This window comes from Phocoena phocoena, chromosome 1, assembly GCF_963924675.1.
Source record: "Phocoena phocoena chromosome 1, mPhoPho1.1, whole genome shotgun sequence".
NCBI lineage: Eukaryota > Metazoa > Chordata > Mammalia > Artiodactyla > Phocoenidae > Phocoena > Phocoena phocoena.
The window spans coordinates 141,452,771-141,473,890 of NC_089219.1; the positions used below are offsets into that span (position 1 = coordinate 141,452,771).

The 21,120-nt window shown below is 35.9% G+C and overlaps 1 protein-coding gene across 1 annotated transcript in view; it reads left to right on the forward strand.

The window, feature by feature from the left end:
- Window positions 1–21,120, forward strand: part of HMCN1 (hemicentin 1) — a 519,661-nt gene that overhangs the window by 89,882 nt on the left and 408,659 nt on the right. The window contains exon 2 of the mRNA XM_065885936.1: window positions 19,649–19,719. Coding sequence (XP_065742008.1) covers window positions 19,649–19,719 — 71 coding nt within the window. The remainder of the gene's footprint in view (window positions 1–19,648; window positions 19,720–21,120) is intronic.

Genomic DNA, 21,120 nt, shown 5'->3' on the forward strand with positions numbered 1-21,120 from the left:
TGGAAGTTGCCCCAGAGCCATCCATGTAAAAACATCCACATTAAATCGCTTAACATTGAAGATAGTGAAAGAATCCTTTGGGTGGCCAAGAAGAAGGAAAAGATTAATGTGACCTTAAGCTGTTCTATAACACGTTCAGTGCTAGAGAGTGGAGCAACATCTACAGAATCTTCAGATAAAGAGTGTGACTCAAGAATTTTATAGCCAGCCAAAATGTTGTTAAAGTACAAAAACAATAGTAAACAATTTTGAACATGCGCAACTCAGGGAAGATTGTTCCCGTGAAATGCCTTCAGGAATTTTTAAGATGTCTGAAAAAACTACAGCAAAAGTACTAGCCAGGAGCACTAGATCCACGTAGCTCTTTAACAGTAGAGCAAATATGGGGATTAGAGCAACAAAATAGACTATAATGTTAGTTGTGCTGACCGTAGAAATAATAAACCTTACAAAAGTGGGACGGTAGAGGGAAAGAGAATGGCAGGTAAAGTAAGTACGTTTATTTCAAATGCAAATTAAAAGCAAGCTAGGGTCGTGATCTGGACGATATAAGGCAAGTTTTACTTTAAGTCAAATTAACCTAAAATGAAATAAAAAGAGCACTCTATAATGTTAAACAAGGTAAAATAATACTTTATAAAGGGTTGAAGCATTCATAGTGAAGGTATAACAGTGAAATATATCTTCGTACCATTCATAAAACAAAGTAATGTTAAGGGAAGAAATATAAGTAATTTAGAATGAGGAACCTTGATTTTCTTCCATAGTTCATGACAGACCAAGTGGCCCAAACCATGTAAATCTATAAGACCTAGTTAATATAATTAATAAGATGGATCTAATTGATGTATAAAACTATGTTTCCTTAAAACAGAGAATATGTCTTCTTCCCAAGTGAGCATGGAATGTTAACAAAAATGAAACATTTGCAGTACTACAAGGAAAATTGCACTAATAATAATACAATAACACTAGAAATTAATAAGAGAATAAAATTTAAAACAATTCATCAAATTAGAAAATCTTTCTCTCAAAATCATGTCAAAAAGGAAACCCAAACTAAAATTGTTAAAATATAGAAAATAAGTATAATAAAAATACAGCCTATCAGTATCTATGATATGTAGATAAATAACTCCCAGAAGAAAAAGTATACATTTGCTACTTTCAGTAGTAAGTTAGGAAGCTGGAAGAAAACAACAAAATCAGTCTATGCAAAGCAAAATGATATAATTAAAAAACATAAAAGCAGAAATAAATGAATTAGGTAAGGGATGAATAGAAGTACATTTTCTTTGGGAAAACTGAAATATTAGCTAATGAAATTACAAAAAATGTAGAGGGCAAAAATACATAATGTAAGAAAGGGTAATAGGGAAAATACCTCAAAATGCAGCAAATTTAAGCCTTAAGAGATTTTGTTTTCTAAACTCTAGATGAGTAATTTGAAAAACTGCATAAAGTGGGTAAATTATCTCAAGAGAGATAATTTACTAAAATACTCCAAAATATGTAGAAAATAAAGACAGACATATTAAGTTGGGGGGGGGTGAGGAGGGTGGAGAAATATATAGTACCCCCATCAACAAAAGCACTAGATCCTGATGATTTCACAAGGGAATTCTACCAAACCCTTTAAAACCTAATGTCAGTGATATTTAAACTATTTCAGGGAACAGGAAAAGGAAATTTATCAATTTTTAAAATAATATGAGCATGATATTAACATCAAAATTTAATAAAGGTTACAATTAAAAGAAAACTTTACATCATTCGTATTCATGCAAATAACTACACAGAAATTCTAAATAAAATGTTAACAGAATCTAGCGCACATTAAAAGAATAAAACATCTTGATTAAGGGGGTTTATTTCAGGGATATAATAATGGTTCAATAAAAGGAAATCTATTAACATTACATTTAAGGAGAAAAGCACATGATTATCTTCATACACATGAAAAAGCAACAGAATTTAATGTTTATAATTAACACCAAAAAGAAAAATCTCTAATGTAATTGTGACTAGATAATATTTTCTTAATATGATAACATATGTATATTTTAATCCCAAATCCAGTATCGTAGTTAATGTGGAAAGACTAGAAGTATTCTTGCTAATTTTAGAACCGGACAATGATGTTCATTATCACAACTATTATTTAACATTGTTCTGGAGTACTAACCAATTCAATTAGAGAAAGAAATTAGAGATATAAAAATAGAAAATCATTTGCAGCTTATATGATTGTATACCTGGAAAACCAAAAGAATCAACTGAAAATTCTTACAAAGAGTAAAAAAAGATCTAAACAGTGGTAAAAAAATAAATTAATATACAAAATCAGTAGCTTTTCGATATGCAAAGTTACAGACATCTAGAAGACGTAATGGAAGGAAGACCCCTGATTTTCGACATCAAAAAGTATGCATGAAATAGCAATAAACTTAACAAGAAATATGCAAACTTCTATATGGAAAAAACCCTATAAAAAGCTTCTAATATTCCCGAAAGAATACTTTAATAATTGGAATAATACACCATGGAAGATCTCAGCATCTTGTCAGTTTCTCCTAATTCATTCTATAAATTTATGTGACATACACAAAAATACCTACAGGATGTTTTTGGACCTAGATAGGCTGATCTTAAATTGTTATAGAAAATATATAAGCACCAATAGCTAGGAAAATTCAGCAAAAGGAGAGTGATGATGTGGAAATTAGCCCCACCTGAGATTAAAACATATTATGCCTCAGTTTTTAAGACAATTTGGTTCTGGGCATGACGCAAAAGATTAATGGAAAAAAATGTAGAATACATACTTGAATTGTAGTGGCATGTAATATCAGTAGGGAAAAATTGATTTTTCAATAAATAATGATGAGCCAACAGGGTAGCCATCTGGAAGAGAAGTGGATCCATACTTCATAGCTTACACCAGCAGAAACTTCAAATGGACCATAGATGTAAATCTAAAACATAAACCTTAAAAGGACTAGAAGACATCATGGGAGAACTCTGTATAACTTCAGCATGAAGCAAGTTTTCCCAACTATGATAAAAACCAAGAACCATAGGGAAAAGAGTAATAAATTTTATTACCACATAAAAGAAAACTATTTCTACATGACCAAAATTGCCACAAGAGACATCAAGGTAGAAAAAACTTTTCGCAACTCATGTCACAGACAAAACCTCATTTACTTCATATAAACACCTTTCACAGATTGACACAAAAAGAGCAACAGCCCAGTATGAAAAATGGACAGGGCGTCCCTGGTGGCGCAGTGGTTGGGAGTCTGCCTGCCGATGCAGGGGACACGGGTTTGTGCCCCCGGTCCGGGAAGATCCCACATGCTGCGGAGCGGCTGGGCCCGTGAGCCATGGCCGCTGAGCCTGTGCGTCTGGAGCCTGTGCTCCGCAATGGGAGAGGCCACAACAGTGAGAGGCCTGCGGACTGCAAAAAAAAAAAAAATGGACAAAGATTATGGACATTCGTTTTGCACAAAGGAAATGAAAGAGGTCTTCCTTGATGCTGTATTATTAAGTAGCCCCTCTGCCCATTATTTGTCCCATAGCCTGCTTATTTCCATCACAACACTTATTCCAACCTGTTGCTATTTTTTTCCCTCTTTGCTCGTTTACTTGTTTTATTGTCCATTTTCTCTCTCATACTGTGAAATCCACGGGGAAGGAGATCACGTCTGTGTCCTCCACAGTTGGATCCCTTGCACTAAGAACAGTGCACTTCACAATTCTGTTCTATGCTAGTCTGTTGTATTCCATCTCAGAAATATGCCTTCTAAACCTTCTTCCTTATGACCTGTGCCAAGGATATTCAGCTTTTTTACAGTAAACTCGATAGGTGAGTTGAGATTTACAGAATTAAAACATCACAAATTCACAAAGCAATTGGGCTACAATGTGAACTGTTTTATCAGGCTTCCGGTGGTCAGCTTCAGGCATGGGGTATGATTACCTAGTAGGGACTGAAAGATGATTTATTGAATTAAAAAGTGTTAGAAGAAGAGTGTTTGCCAGAAGAGAGCTTAAATTTTTGTCCATTTATTCTTTGGCAGAGTGTATGCTTTATTAATAACTTCTTTAGAGTCTTGAATTCAATTTCTTTGAATTTTCTTTGCTTAATTCATCCACCTAACTATTGCTTTAATTATCATGATGAAATTCATAGGCACCATTAGAGATAATGTATGAATGACATCATTTCTATTAATGTTCACTATTTCTCTAATTTTTAGGATTAAATGCCATAGTTGTTTTAAGAGATTTTGTAATGCTTAGTATTTTTTTCTTAAATATTTTTCAGATAGCCGTACTGTTTTTGATTTTCCAGATATCACACTTTTCATTTCCTTAATTATTACTTCTTGCCTCTTCTAAATTTGGTCATTTATGATCTGTTTCTATTGTGGGCATTTACTTATTATAAACACATGCATATATACATACATATGTTTATATTTTCTCTGTTTTGCAAATTAAATTATAGATTTCTGAAGATACTGCAATTTATAGTGACTTTTAAAGTAATACTTGTATATATTGTTCAAAATTGTTGTCTAAGTACTTCTGTAACTTTACCATCATCACACAGTGAAGGTCACTGTCCAAATGATGGAGATTCAAAATATCACAGTTGCTGTCATCAGAGCAGTTATAATCTAGCTATGGAGACTGAATATGGAGTTAAATGAATCTTGCTGCGTGGAAAATTATTCCAAACCTTAGTGTTGTAACATGACAAACAATTATTAAATCATACTTTTTGGGAGTCAGGAATCCCAGTAAAACATAGCTGGGTCCCCTGATTCAGGGTCTCCCAGAAGTCTACAATTAAGGCACTAACTGAGTCTGTGGTCATTGCATGGCTTGACTGGAGAAGGGCCACTTTGTTACTCACATGGCTGTTGTCAGGATTGAGTTACTTGCTGGCTGTTGGCCAGAGGATGCCCTCTGTCCCTGCCACGTGAACCTCTCCGTAAGATAATAGGGAAACTCATATGGGTAATTTCCATCAGAGAGCAAGAGAGTACATGCAAGACAGAAGCCATAGTCTCTTTGCAACCTAATCCCAGTGGTGGGTGACATCCCATCACTTTTGCCCTGTTCTCTTCATTAGAAGCAAGTTATTAGGTTCAGCCCATTCTTAAGGAGAGGAGATTACACAAGGGTGTGAGTATCAGGTGGTGGGGGTCATTGGAGGCCGTTTTAGAGGACATTTACCACATTGGGTAAATACTTAACAGTTGAGATACGTCATTAAAAGAATTCAGAGGAGTGACCTCTAAGGATTGAAACACTCAGGAATTTGTTCCGAAAAAGTTGGGACCTGAATTAAATCTTAAAGAAAAGTTTGATAAGGGAGAGAACAGTCTCTTATATAGAAAAAATATAAACAAAGGTGTAGAGGTGGACATTTTTCTATATTACTTTGGGAAGAGTGAATAGAAAATAGAACTTGACAGTAGTATTTTCTTATATTAATTAGCAACCCTAAATCAGATACCTGTTTTCTCTTTTTGATAAATGCTGTTCTTATCTCAATCCTGTTTGGGTATTCATATTTTTAAGTATCAGAGAAGTGGAAATTAAAGATCAAACATATTTTTGAAATGCTTGATCATGTAACTTCAGATTCTGAGATCTGATTTAATGACAAGTATGAGAAATGTTGTTTTGTTATCTCCAAAGGCCAGCAAGAGTTTTATTTGTCTAAAAGTTTGACATTTTTCATCTGATGCAAGGTAAAAATAAGAAGATTTTTTTTTAGGAGACATGGCTTGATAAGAATGTACCTTACTTAAAAAAAACAACAACACACCTTACATAACTAATGCGATTTGAGTTGGAAATTCAAATTCATTAAATCATCTTAAGCAGTGCTAAGCACAAGAAAAGTATTATGTTTTTCTAAACTCCAAGACTGAATTTGTTCCTTATATTATGGTAGACTTTTATATAAGCAATCATAGTACATAGCATAATGTATTTTACATTGTCATGAAAGTTACTGGCGGTAGCAGCAGTAGCAATAGCAGAGTTAGCGTGTTTCATCCATTCCAAGCATTGCATCATGCATGCTATCCTGATTAAACTCTCACGACACCCCAGTGGCGTAGCTATGATTATTTTCCCCACTTTATAGATGGGGAAACTGAAAGTCATTGAGATTTAGGAACTGGATAAAAATTAAAAACAAAACCAAAAAACTATTATGTGGCAGAGCCTTGCTTCTAACCCAAGTAGTTTTGATTCCAGTGCCTGAGCTCTTAAGAAAGACCACCGACTGACTCTCAGGTCAAACATTTAGTAAATGAGGGCCATGTGAGTGGACAGTTTCCCAAATCCAATGTCACTTTTCTTCTAGACTATGTAGATTTTCTAGTGGTGTCTGGATCAGCACCCATCTAAGCACTATTATTAATCAGTTTGGTTGGGAATTTCACTTGGCCAAACCTCCCTCTCAGTGTCTCTGCTAATTTTTATTAATGGATGTCTGTAAAACATATTAATTATTTTGGTTTGAGGAATGTAGTACAAAAAGGAAACAACTCCTGCCTTTTGCAGTTCAAGTTTTAAAGAGAAGGCTTGATATAATTGGTTAATAAGAATGTTCTTCAGAGTAAAATAGGGAAGCATGGGAGCTTGGAGCAGAGGTATTGAAACCCTGAATGGTAAGAAAGGACTGATCACTGTGATACAAGAGAAATGCCACAGTGTGTCTCTTGTTCTTGATTTGGATATGTGCCACAGCCTCTTGGTATCTATGGGGACATCCCTCTCCTTGCTAATGCAGTAGTGCGCTGGTGTTGTGGGAGGAGAAGTGAGATGGCTCCTATGTAGATGCTTTCCTCTTACCAGGTACGGGTACGATGCACGGGTTTGTCTTGAGTTGAAAATGCCTTTGGAGTCTATTCACAATGGCACATAGTAAATTAACTTCATTACCTTAGACTATAGTAACTTCCAAATCTGGGATGCTTTTAGTTACCAACTAAGATGAATACTCTGAATGTCTTCCCAGTAGGAGTGGTATTTAAATTTAAAATGCATATTCACAGTGATGATTTGGTTTCATGTTCAGTATTTACAATTATACTGGGTATTTCCTATTTTCCATATTTTTTCTATGAAGAGAAAAAAGCAAAACAGAAGACACGTGTATATGAACACACGTCATTGCAAGAGTGTGTAGAGAAAAAAGTCAGTAATAAGCAGAAGAGAAACAAAATGTGGCTGTGATTGAGCTTCCGTGTTACAAGTGTGGAGAGTGTTTTATTTCATCCAATCAAAAGAAATTCTTTGTATATTCAATAAAGACTAACTAACAGTAGGAAGAGATGACATTGTCAAGAGTTGGGCATTTGAAAGAAAGCTGGAAGCTGGAAGTGAGAAGATTAGAAAAGAATACCATATCCAGACAACGACTATTCTGGTTAGATTCTAAATAGTTAAAATATTTTGCCTCACAACATTAACAGATAATGTCTCAAATCAATGCTTTTCTTGTTATGTTGCCCGATGCTGAAAAATATTTTTGCCTCTTTTCTCCAGTGACCAATTTAAACTAATTAAGAACCACAGTCAGCCAGAATTTATGAACAAAACCTCATACATGTCTGTGATCAAGTGAAATTCTTCTCTTTCTCCTTAAATTACAAGTACAAATAATTTGAAAAATTTGAAGAAAGAAAAAAAGTAATCATCACTCCACTTATTCCAAGAATCAATTTTTACTGTGGTGTGACCTTTCAGAATTTGTTTTTATGCATATGTGTCTTTGTAGATGGTTGCAGTCAAGGTACCTATAATTCTATGTTTTGCTTTTTAATGTTGTAAGATGAACATTCACTTGTGTTTCTACATGGAACAGTAGTTTAATTGCTGCCTAATATTATTTAGAGAATCATGTTTATAATCATTTCTCTATTTTGGCATTATTGATATCCTAGTAATATCAGTATCTATTTTCAGCGGATTATAACGAAGTGGGAAATGACTTTATCACAAGATACTTTAAGACTTATCATACTTATAATCATATCATACACATAACTACAGTGAATTTCACAAAAGTTACAGCCACTTATAATCTTAACAACCGTACCAGTATTGCAGGTTTACTATGATACTGCTTTGAGTGAAAATATTCAACAAAATCATTTTCTTTCTTACAAGATACTTCAAATTTGCTGCAGTTCACTCTCTTTTGCTATAACTAAATATGAGTGTTTGTTTCTGGTCTTTTTTTTTTGTTATCCTTCTTATAATGAATTTTCCTTTCATTTAGTGATTGGTACTTTATTATTTTTTTTGTAAAAATTTGATCTCTTCAGATAGTATAGATTTTAATTTATTTTAATTGATGACATAAATGTTGGCAAATCTGGCTTTATATCTTTTTTAGATTTTAATTTTTACTTGATTTTTATATATTCATATCTGTCAGTATTTCCCCTTGTGATTTCTTCTATTACTTTGAAAAGGAGAATGTTATTTTTCTATATATATCTGATATATATTCTAATTTATATTCAGTTGAAATAATTACAATGGTTATATTGAACCATTTAACCCTTTGGAGCTTATTTTTACTAGATACTGTAAAATATGAATTAGAGATAAATATTTTTAAAATAAATAATCTTACTTTATGCATCTTGTCTTCAGATGCTAGTTTGTATATAATTATTCTTTTCTACTTATTACATATTTATTTGTATGTCAACACTTCTATCCTCTTAGTTATTCATGCTTAAGATGTCCTGTTTATAGTTTTTTTGGCCAGTTTTCATTGATATGATTGCCCATGTGCTGTTCAGAATAAATTTAGGAATAGTGTTGCTAAGTATTCTAAAACATAAGCAAAAAAATATTCTTTTTGAGATTTTTAATGTATTAAATCCATAAATTAACTGGGCAGAATAACATTTTAATATTTAGCTTTCTTTTATGTAACCGTGGTCTTTTTTCATTTAAAAAATCCTTTATGTTTTTCAATAAGGAGTACTATTTAATTCAATGTCATGATAAACCTGGAACATTCATCCTGTTGCTGGGATTATAAATGAATGGTTCCTCTTTCAACCTACCCAAATCTGGCTTGTGTGTCTCTTCTGGAAAGCTGGAGGCACCATCTGGTATCAGCCGTGAAATACAAATTGTATAATTTGGGTAAATCTACATAATAGTCAAATGCTCTGATATTTGCATCTAATATTGACATTGCACAAAATAAAGATGGATGGTAAAATTCGCTCAGTGGTTTAAGCTAGGCTACAGAGGGTTGCAAGGAGGAAGAGAAGATCCTCCTGGCATGGCACCTGCGAAGGGAGCGCCCCTGGGTAGCAGGATACCTGTGGTTCAAGTGCAGACCCACACTGGCCCCTCTGGTCCCTGAGGTCCCACCTAGGGATGAAGGCTGTCAGATTCCCCCTCCTGCCATTGGGACCCAAGCACTGTGCTCAAGCTGGAAGCAGGGTCTGGCCCCATTGCCTCAACTCTTGGCAGACAGATGACCCCCAGAGATCTTTAAACCTTGGTGCTGGGAGGTGCCTGGCATATGGATTGGGAGTTCATTAAAAGGCTTGTCCTAGCTGAGAGGCTAAGACTTGGCCTCTAACCTTGGCCAGCACTTGAGTGCCCTCATCCTAACCCTCCCAATCCTCACATCCAGGTCCTCACTGGGGCAGATGGCAGAAGCAGGGACTGGGGTGCTGGGTATGGCTGGGGGCATATGAGGGTGGGTGAACAGGTGGCTGAGAACCTGTCCCCAGAAGGTGATAGGGGCAGGACCATGTATGAGATGAGGCTAAAAACTTGGAGTACATGTTAACATCTTCCCATTGAAATTTGCTTTACGAAACATAAATTCAGACATAAAATTATTTCAAGACAGTGACTGCAAAGCATTAAACCCCAAAGCAGGGGTTCTTTTGAGAGTAGGGCCTGGTACAACTGGTCACAAGTCCATTCAGCCACCTCTTTGTTTATAAGGTACACCCAGATACTTCTGACTCTCTTACACTCAAGACCCCACTCTTTAAATGTATTTGCTTTCTCCTGCCTATTTGAACCAAGCTTAAGGATAGAGTGCCTGTTTGTTGAATGAATGAATGAATGCAAGTATTTAGGGAAAAGCATACACATATTATAACATATATACAGACACATGAAAATCATCTGTATTTTGCCATGCCTCTGATTCTCATTGTTTGCAAATAAAGTGTTTACTTCGTAAATATGGTTTTGGACCACTGAATTGTATTTTCCCTGAAAACACGATCAAAGGACTGCATGTATTTGTTTAGTTGTGGAAACAATCAGGGCTGAAGTTAAGTGTGTTTTCCTAACATGTGGAAATTTCAGCAATATTAATGATTCTTTTCTAAGGATTTTCAAGCATATTATTTTCTTTTTCAAAAACATTTTACTGCTCCTTTTATAGTTTTTCTTTTCTTTATCCCCCCCAATGTTTACTTTTATTTGGAAGACTATTAATGCTAAAGAATTGTCTAAGAGAACAATTAAAACTTTGAAATGAATTCTAATATTTTTCATTTTAAAGTTTTAAACACAGTCTCCTATAAGAATATCATATCTAAATTTTAAAATGTTCTGGAAAATAGTATTAATTTTCTTCTTGTTTGCTTTCAGAGTATCTTGATCACATTGGAAAGCTTGTTAGTTAAGTTTGATTAAATAGCATGACTTAAAATATTACATGTTTTATTATCTGAGTATACCTTGTCAATGCTTGGATATATTTTGATGTTAAAATGCCATTTTAGTGTTTGGTGTTAGGTAGTGTTCTAATTTCATTCTTCTACATGTAGCTGTCCAGTTTTCCCAGCACCACTTATTGAAGAGGCTGTCTTTTGTCCATTGTATGTTCTTGCCTCCTTTGTCGTAAATTAGGTGCCCATATGTGCAGGGGTTTATCTCTGGGCAGTGTATGCTGTACCACTGATCTGTATTTCTGTTTTTGTGCCAGTACCATACTGTCTTGATTACTGTAGCTTTGTGGTAAAGTTTGAAGTCTGGGAGTCTAATTCCTCCAACTCCGTTTTTCTTTCTCAAGATTGCTGTGGCTATTTGGGGTCTTTTGTGTTTCCATATGAATTGTAAGATTTTTTGTTCTAATTCTGTGAAGAATGCCATTGATAGTTTGATAGGGATTGCATTGAATCTGTAGATTGCTTTGGGCAGTATAGTCATTTTCACAATATTGATTCTTCCAGTCCAAGAACATGGTATATTTCTTCATCTGTTTATGTCATCTTTGATTTCTTTCATCAGTGTTTTATAGTTTTCTGAGTACAAGTCTTTCACCTCCTTAGGCAGGTTTACTCCTAGGTATTTTATTCTTTTTGTTGCAGTGGTGAATGGGAGTGTTTCCTTAATTTCTGATTTTTTGTTGTTGGTGTATAGGAATGTCAGATTTCCGTACTTTAATTTTGTATGCTGCAACCTTACCAGATTCATTGATTAGTTCTATTAGTTTTCTGGTGGCATCTTCAGGATTTTCTATGTATAGTATCATGGCACCTGCAAACAGTGACCGTTTTACTTCTTTTCCAATTTGTATTCCATTTATTTCTTCTCTGATTGTCATGGCTAGGACTTACAAAACTATGTTGAGTAAGAGTGGCGAGAGTGGACATCCTTGTCTTGTTCCAGATCCTAGTGGAAGTGCTTTCAGTTTTTCACTGTTGAATATGATGCTTGCTGAGGGTTTGTCATTTATAGCCTTTATTATGTTGAGGTAGGTTCCCTTTATGCCCATTTTCTGGAGAGTTTTTATCATAAATGGTGTTGAATTTTGTCGAAAGCTTTTTATGCATCTATTGAGATGATCATATGGTTTTTATTCTTCAATTTGTTAATGTGGTGTATCACATTGATTGATTTGCTTATACTGAAGAATTCTTACATCCCTGGGATAAACCCCACTTGATCATGGTGTATGATCCTTTTAATGTGCTGTTGGATTCTGTTTGCTAGTGTTTTGCTCAGGATTTTTGCATCTATGTTCATCAGTGATACTGTTCTATAATTTTCTTTTTTTGTGATATCTTTTTCTGGAGTTTATCTTAAACTCCAAATGAATTAAAGACTTAAATGTAAGATCAGACACTATAAAACTGTTAGAGGAAAACATAGGAAAAACACTCTTTGACATAAACCACAGCAAGATCATTTTTGACCCATCTCCTAGAGTAACAGAAATAAGAACAAAAATAAACAAATGGGACTTAATTAAACTTAAAAGCTTTTGCCCAGCAGAGGAAACCATAAAAAAGACAAAAAGACAACCCTCAGAATGGGAGAAAATATTTGCAAATGAAACAACAGACAAAGGATTAATCTCCAAAATATACAAACAGCTCATGGAGCTCAATATCAAAGAAACAAGCAATCCAGTTAAAAAATGGGCGGAAGACCTATATAGACATTTCTCCAAAGAAGACATACAGATGGCCAAGAAACACGTGAAAAGCTGCTCAACATCACTAAATATTAGAGAAATGCAAATCAAAACTACAATGAGGTTATCACCTCCTGCCGGTCAGAATGGCCATTATCAAAAACGCTAGAAACAATAAATGCTGGAAAGGGTGTGGTGAAAAGGGAACCCTCTTGCAGTGTTGGTGGGAATGTAAATTGATACAACCACTATGGAAAACAGTATGGAGGTTCCTTAAAAAACTAAAAATAGAAATACCATATGACCCAGCAATCCCACTACTGGGCATATACCCTGAGAAAACCATAATTCAAAAATAGACATGCACCACTGTTTACAATAGCAAGGACATGGAACCAACCTAAATGTCCATCGACAGACGAATGGATAAAGAAGATGTGGCACATATATACAATGGAATATTAGTCATAAAAAGAAACGAAATTGAGTTATTTGTAGTGAGGTGGATGGACCTAGAGACTGCCACACAGAGTGAAGTAAGTCAGAAAGAGAAAAACAAATACCGTATGCTAATACATATATATGGAATCTAAAAAAAAAGAATGTACTGATGAAGCTAGTTGCAGGGCAGGAATAAAGAGGTAGACATAGAGAATGGAATTCTTGACATGGGGTGGGAGGGTGAAGCTGGGGCGAAGTGAGAGTAGCATCGACATATATACACTACCGAATGTAAAATAGTTGGCAGGTGGGAAGCAGCAGCAGAGCACAGGGAGATCGGCTCGGTGCTTCGCGATGACCTAGAGGGGTGGGTTAGGGAGGATGGGAGGGGGAGGTTCAAGAAGGAGGGGATAAGGGGACATGTGTATGCATATGGCTGATTTGCTTTGTTTTGCAACAGAAACTAACACAGTATGGTGAAGCAGTTGTACTCCAATAAAGATGTATTTAAAAAAGAATTTGTTATCTTGGAGTTTTCATTTTCAGATCCGTGTAATCAGCAACATCATTGCTCAAAAAACAAAAAATGCCATTTTTAGTATTACAGGTGAAACTGAGCGTCTGAATTTTGTTGGCCATTAAAAATCCCACGGCTGTTGTTGTAAGAATGCTTGCTGGAGCCCTGGCCAAAGTCCAGTCTAAGCAATAACATCCTACTCAGTATACCTCACAGTCCTGTGAGGACTGTCAATTATTAAGGCATTCTTCTTTGCTTCCTCCTCTAAACAGCTGTGAAACATTACGGAATTCATGTTCATGACTTTTTCTATATCCTGTTCAGTCCAAGTGAAATGAGCCTTTCATTATACATATATTATCTGCAGTGTTGCTAAGTGCATACATTTAAGGTTATACAACTCACTGTTAAATGAATAATCTTTTTGGAAATTAAATCAGAATGCTATGTAATCAGTATTAGATAACATGCTGTACATGAATTCATCTTTGACTCAGATTTTATAAAACACACCAAGTACATCACTTCATGTCAAAATAATCATTAAGGGCCTTTAAGTGGTCTTGAAAATTACCTGTTCTAATGTGAGTAGGCATGTACTCAATTAAATGAGGCCTGAAATATACTTGACATTGGCTCAGCTCAAAGTCAGGAAACAGTTCTGTTTTTGTGGCTTAGATGCAAATCATTTAAAAATGGTGCTGGACAGCAACATTATAATTAAGTGAGGAGAGAGAAATCTGGAAAGAGTGTATTGTAGATTCAACTGAAAACAGTGAAAGTAAATATAGTTATGAATCTGATTTTCTGTACCATCCCAAGGCAAGAAACATAATTTATTTTCATGTAAGCAATATTAATATTTTGAATATGTATATATTTATGTTAGCAACTTTGCACATAGAAAACATCATTGATTTGTGTAAAATTATTGACTAAGAGTGGAATTTTTACAAAGTGGAATGTGTTGAGATTCAGTTCATGGAAGGCGTTTTGAATAGGCCATATCACAGTGCCTGGAATTTCTTTGCTCTGACGTCACCCTCTGTATCCAGTGTTCTCTTCAAGTGCCATACCACATCTTCTCCTTGATACCTTCACTGTATATTTCCCTAGAGCTCGGAGGTCTTTCTCTGGACACTGAAGAAATTTGCTGTCCCTCTGTATCTATATCACTTGCGCTTCTCTGATGCTAGATTAAACTTTAATTTTTCATACCTTGCTGTTTTTTTAAGTTTTCAACTATATTTAAATTTCCATTACGGCAAGCCTTGTGATTTATATATTTCTTTTGTTCTTTTACAGTGCTTTGCAAATATTAATTTATAATGCAGCTTAGGGGTTTTCATTTTAACTTTTCACATATTTATGTATAACTATAAATATAAAGCCAAGAACTACATAATGTTTTTCAAAAAAGCAAGGAAATTGTGAACATTGTTATCAAATCATTCACAGACAGTCTTGAGACCCCAGCAAGCAGCAGTAAATATTCCTCTTATTATCAAGGAGCCACTTTGAGTAAAGAAAAACTATAAGGATCAGAAATCTGTTAGTAGAAAGGAAAAGGGAAGTGAGGAACTGGATATCGATCTGGCCAAGTGAAGCAGTGAAAGAAAATATTACACTGTGAACTTCTTTCCACTATTTTCTCAAATTCAATCCAGCAACTCGGGTTAAGAGAACAATGGCTGAGATGTTGGAAATAAATCCAACCCATCTGATAAATCCCTAGGAAACAGGAAATAACACAATTAATGAGAAGAGGAAAGGCTTTTTTTAGTCTCAGACAGTTATTTTTTTAAATCAGATGTAGTCTTCTGAAGCGTGACATACTCCTTATACTTTTAATAACGTGTTACCTTAATGTTCTTTTGCTTTTTAAGATAAGCTGTATGTGGAAAATTGTATCTATTGATTATCTGCATCAAGAACTTGATTAAAGGGCTTCCCTGGTGGCGCAGTGGTTGAGAGTCCGCCTGCCGATGCAGGGGACACGGGTTCGTGCCCCGGTCCGGGAAGATCCCACGTGCCGCGGAGCGGCTGGGCCCGTGAGCCATGGCCGCTGAGCCTGCGCGTCCGGAGCCTGTGCTCCGCAGCGGGAGAGGCCACAACAGGGAGAGGCCCACGTACCGCAAAAAAAAAAAAAAAAAAAAAAAAAAAGAACTTGATTAAAGAGCAAAACATTTGGTTAAAAGAGTAAACTGAACAAACAACAACAAACTTTCTCAGTTGACTAGTCAGTGTCATCATGCTGATCATGTAGCATGGTCTTAGCTATAGCGTGGAGGCTCCATGGTGAAATGAAAAGAGCACAAAATAAAGGGTCTGAAGGCCTGGGCTTAACCTTTATTCTTTTTTTTCCCTTCTTCCCGTCTTCAAACGTTTACTGATAATCTATTATAGGTACACTGAGACAATTCATCCTCTTGAGCTGACAGTCAAGTGAGGGAGACAAAAAAGCAATGGCAGCCATAGTATTGTCTGGTAGATGCCATCATGTCACAGGCACACAGTATTGTGGTAGCCTTCAAAGGGACTGGTTGGCTTTGGCTTATCATCCAACCTTCAGTTTTTTGTATAATTGTATGTATTTTAACTTCTTCATGAGGTTGTTGTGAGGCTCAAAGGAAGCCACTATATATTACAAAGTATTGTGAATTGTACTTGCAAATATCGATAGTTATAGGTAATAGTAATTTGATAAAATACAGGGCTGTCGTGAAAACTTGATATATAGAATTTAAAAAGAAATTAGTTTTAATAAAGAACGTTCTTGTTTTCTCTAATATGAAATCCTAAATTTTCATTTCCTTTTTGAAATCCCCATGGTTCATTCTGAAAAACATTTTTTTCTATGTTAATTAGTACTCCCCCACTACCTTTTCCATACTTCTCTTTATGCATTTATTGTATTGTACTGTAATTACATATTAGTTTTATTTTCTCCACTAGATCCGTCAGGACTTTGAGGGCAGGGTTCATGTTTGGTCGTTCTTATGTTACCGGTGGCAACCATATATAGTCCATGATCAATGTGTGTTTGTTAAATAGATTAGAGAAGGAATTTTCTAGTGAGGTTTCTTTGTGTTTTTTTTGTGGCCTCTCCCGTTGTGGAGCACAGGCTCCGGACGTGCAGGCTCAGCGGCCATGGCTCACGGGCCCAGCCGCTCCGCGGCATGTGGGATCTTCCCGGACCGGGGCACGAACCCGTGTCCCATGCATCGGCAGGCGGACTCTCAACCACTGCGCCACCAGGGAAGCCCCTCTTTGTGTTTTTAATTATAATATCTACTAGGCAAGAGAGATAATTTTCTTTGTTCTATTAAAGATAATATCCAGGCATGTGACAGTAAAGAATTCTAGATATTGTGTGCATGAATTAGGCACTCCGAACATGGCCTGTCTTGCCTATGGTCCAGAGGAAAGAAGGAAGTTAATAGTGATGTAATCATTGACAGAATGGAGATCTTGGAAAAGAGGAAATGTTAGTGAGGTGTGGAGGTTGCTCAGTGTAGAAAATATTTCTAGATATCTTAACCTCTTTCTTCACTACCAAAATCTTTCAGGGTCATCTTCTCTGAACCTCAAGTTTTCTTGTCTGTAGATAAGAGAATTGAACCAAATGATCTTTAATGCCCCATCTAGCTTGAGGATTCTGTTTGGAGATTGATGGTTGAATAACATATATTATCCCTGCATTCTGTTAAATGTTATTCACCTTCATTCTTCCCATGTCTTTATTATACAGACATCAAACAACATTAAAGCATATTGAAGAAAAGGCAAAACATTCAAGAAGATAGGACTTGAATCAGGCTTTATAGAATAAGAGGTGTATGGGCAGATGGCCATGGACATGGGGATGGCCATGGATGAGGAAGAGCAGTAGCTTCATGCTAAGGGGTGTGACGAAGTTGGAAGATTAGATAAATAGAAGAGAGGGCCTGAAATGCCTTGGAGGGTTCCCATTTAATTTTATAAGCAATAGAGGACCATGTTCAGGAAGGAAGAGAAGACAAAGTTGTACCTGTTGAATGTCATCAAAGGCTTGGCAGGGGATGAAACCAACGTGAGAAAAAAGGAAGAGAAGAGGAAATTGCTCATGACACAGCTGGCATAAGGCTCTGTTAAATGAAGAGAAAGACTGGAATGGACACAAGTCCTGAGAGGGAGGAGGGCTGATTTTGCCAAATGGTTATATCATTCAATTCAAAAGAGTTTGAAAAGATGCTTACACCTGGAGGGATGTGGCAGCTCAGTGGGCCTTTACCTCTCCTGAGTATTGCTCATAACTGATAGAAGTTTTACCTCAGCTGTCCAGTGTCATTTGCAAAAATGTACATTAATGAGCTTCAGGAGATATTTCCTATCTTTGTTGAAAACAGGTGGATATTTGAATCTCTCAATAACTAAATGAAGGCGAATCAGTCCTATTTTAATAGCATCCCTCAGTCTCCACTATTGAAGAACAGACATATATCAGGGTTATTTTAAAAATTATTATTATAGGGAATGTTCTGGCATGTCTGTACTTTTTATTTTCATATACTTTTTTTTTTCATATACTTTTTTTCTAGTATTCTTTGTATTTCTTTCTACTTCTTGAGTTTTGAATTCTAGAATTACTTCAGTATTATACCATGTAGGAACATAGAAGCTTGGCTTGACAGTGCTGCTGACAATTTATATGTCAGGGTGTAACTGTTTTGCATTCCTTTGCAAAGTATGCCTTTGTTTAATCTTGAGGGAGTGGGCTTCTCCGATTTTCCATATACTCAGGACATGACTTTTACACAGCCAGTGACTGTTCTGCTCTGTATAGAATGCAGATGTTTGCATTTTCACACAGTTTCTTCAATCGCCTCTGCATTCCTTTTGCATACTGCAAGGTGTCTAATCTATGGTGAAGGATGGTGACATTTTTTTCATGTAATTTCTAAGAAAAATTACATGCCTTATGACAGGCATATCATGCTTCCTTTCCAATTTACCTCATTTATTTCTAAAATTCTAAAAGCCTGTTTTTATATCACATTTAGCATATTATAGAAGGCCTGGCTAATTAACTATTAGCCTTTGAAGTCGTAAAGTCCTTTTCTAGCAGTAAGCATTTGAAGCTAGATAATGTCTTGTAAAAACTAAATGTTAAGTATTTTTATAATTTTGTATTGTTATCTTCATTAGATAAAATAGAAAAATTTTCATCCACCCTGGGAATTTAAGGTGATATGTCTGTACACATGATACTTGGATGAATTTTAATACTATTACTTAAATATATGAATGTTTCCTGTGGGAAGTAATTGATACCTGTAAAGGCCAGTTTCTGCTTGTCTATTTTAAAGGTTGATTTTCTGTTTTTAGAAAATGGTCTTGGCACATTAAAATGTTTATTATAAACCTGCTGTATATATCTATATCTATATATTTATATCTGTCTCACTATCGTTCTATCAATCAATCAGTCAATTTAACCCACACTGGTATCTGGGCTCTCTCTCTTCACCTGACTTAGATCTTGGTTTTCCAAGGAATGCAATGGTCCGCTCACCTGTTTCCACATGAAACAATGGTTTGTGCAGTACCTTAAGGCAGTTATGAGGGTGTCAGTGACCCCAAAGATAATTATGGTGGTCAAAGCCAGCTTAGGAGAATGGTGATAGTGATGGACAGCAATACCAGCCATGGTGAAGGAAGTGATAGGGACTGTTTTCTGAACTTTTAATATCCTCTTATCTGTGCTTCTATAAGTTCTTAAAGACCCTGTGGGATAGACAGGGAAGGGTCATTTGTTTTCTTTTTGTTTAGTATTAAATTTTTTATTTGCAGACAAATTTACAATTTATAGTTGAGAAAGAAGAATTAAAAGATGAATAAGTGATTCATTTAGACTTCAACAACAAAGTAGGTGCCCAATTAATATCACTGACTGGTGAGAGTAAAGAGAGACTGAAACTGGGGTCTCCTGACTCTTTGTCCTGTGACCTTTTTCACTATCTCTTTGCATTTTCTGAGGCTAAAAATCCACTTTTTAAGGTATGCATAATTTACAGCAAATTTTAAGGTATTATTTGGTTGCTATAAATTGAGAAGTGGTCTTTGTTGTTTTGCTGACTATTTCTAATTGTTAAATAACCATGTAGTGCATAGTGAAAAGACACTTGCAGACATAGTACATTAAAGTCTTTAATGCTATTGATCACTATTTTTGACCTATGTCATTTTTATCTCCACAGAAATTGGCCCAGTAACAGTTACCACAGATCCCAAGAAATTTCAGTATGAACTCAGAGAACTCTATGTTCAGGTGAGTTCTTGCATTCAATTTTATTTCTTTTAAGGGAAAGGAAAATCATGAACTTCTGGCTGATTTTCTTTAGTTGTAAGTCTGAAAGCAGTGGTTATTGGTTTTTAAACTCTAATACCACTTTTTCTGACTTGATTTGAATGATAGATATGGTAGTGGGACAGATTGGGTTCAAAATATCACCTTCATTTCTGCATTTTCTGTGGCCGCTTCCATGCAACAATGGCAGAATTCCATAGTTGTGACACACTGGCCCACAAAGCCTGAAGTGTTTACTGTATGATGCTTTAGAGAAAAAGTTTACTGACTCTTGTTCCAGATGACTCCTTTCCCTGAGAATCATAAGGAGCAGTTAATTCTTTCCCTGTAATAGTAATGGTATAATTACGGTAATTTTGATATTCTTTGCTATAAGTCATCTTTACAAAATTTTTGACTGTAAATATAATTTTGTTAGTAGAGAAGATGAATAATCAGTTTAAATGTTATTCTGAAAACAGGACTTGGGGATAGGGTTGATATGCACCTTCTCCTCATTGCTGCTTTGAGGTCATTATTCCCAAATCCATTAGTCAAAAAAGAATTGCTTCTTTGAGGCTGTTTTACTGTCCTATCCTCCATGGATAGTCTCTGCTACAATCACCTACAGATCTTTTGGCCAATCCTCATCATTCATTTAAGCTATTGATACCTGAATCATTGGCTGCCTTTCCCCTTTCGGGCTGCCGTCATTCCGGTGCACTTCAGCATTGATGGGAATGACCTGTCAGAACCTTCTCCTCTCAGTTGTTTGACATGCTATTTGTCTTCAACGCCCTTTTCAGTACTCCATCTCAGTCTTCTATTCTCACACACACCCTCTGGATCTTATGATCACCCCAATCTGTTCCGTCTCTCAGATCACTAATTCAAGCAGGTCCACAAGCTTGTTTTTGCAGCTACTTACCCTACAACTGCTCCTTCACCCTCATCAAGCACTCTAGTCCATTGACCCCTATCCTGTCTCCCAGGCCATCAGATCTCTCCTTTTTCACTTTCTTCCAGTCTTGCTCAGAGCCCTATCATTTCAAAAACACTCCCTTTTCTTTCTTGTCCATTGCTTTTCTGTTCAAAAGGCAAAACCTCATTCCTGAATGACTGCAGTTATGTCCACCGATGGCCAAGTGCCGTTGAAACCTCACAGCATGGCAGGTTGCTTCCACTGTAAATACATAACCACCTATTTTCACTGGACTCTTAATACTTCCATGATCCTACTATGTTTCTTTGGTCAATCATATCTCCCATTCCTCTCAGTGACAGTTGCAAATCTTATCCATTCTTCTTAAATCTCTATCCTATTACCCTTTCACTACTGGTTATTTCAGCTAATGGTCTAGTCTGAGCAAGCTGTCTCACTTA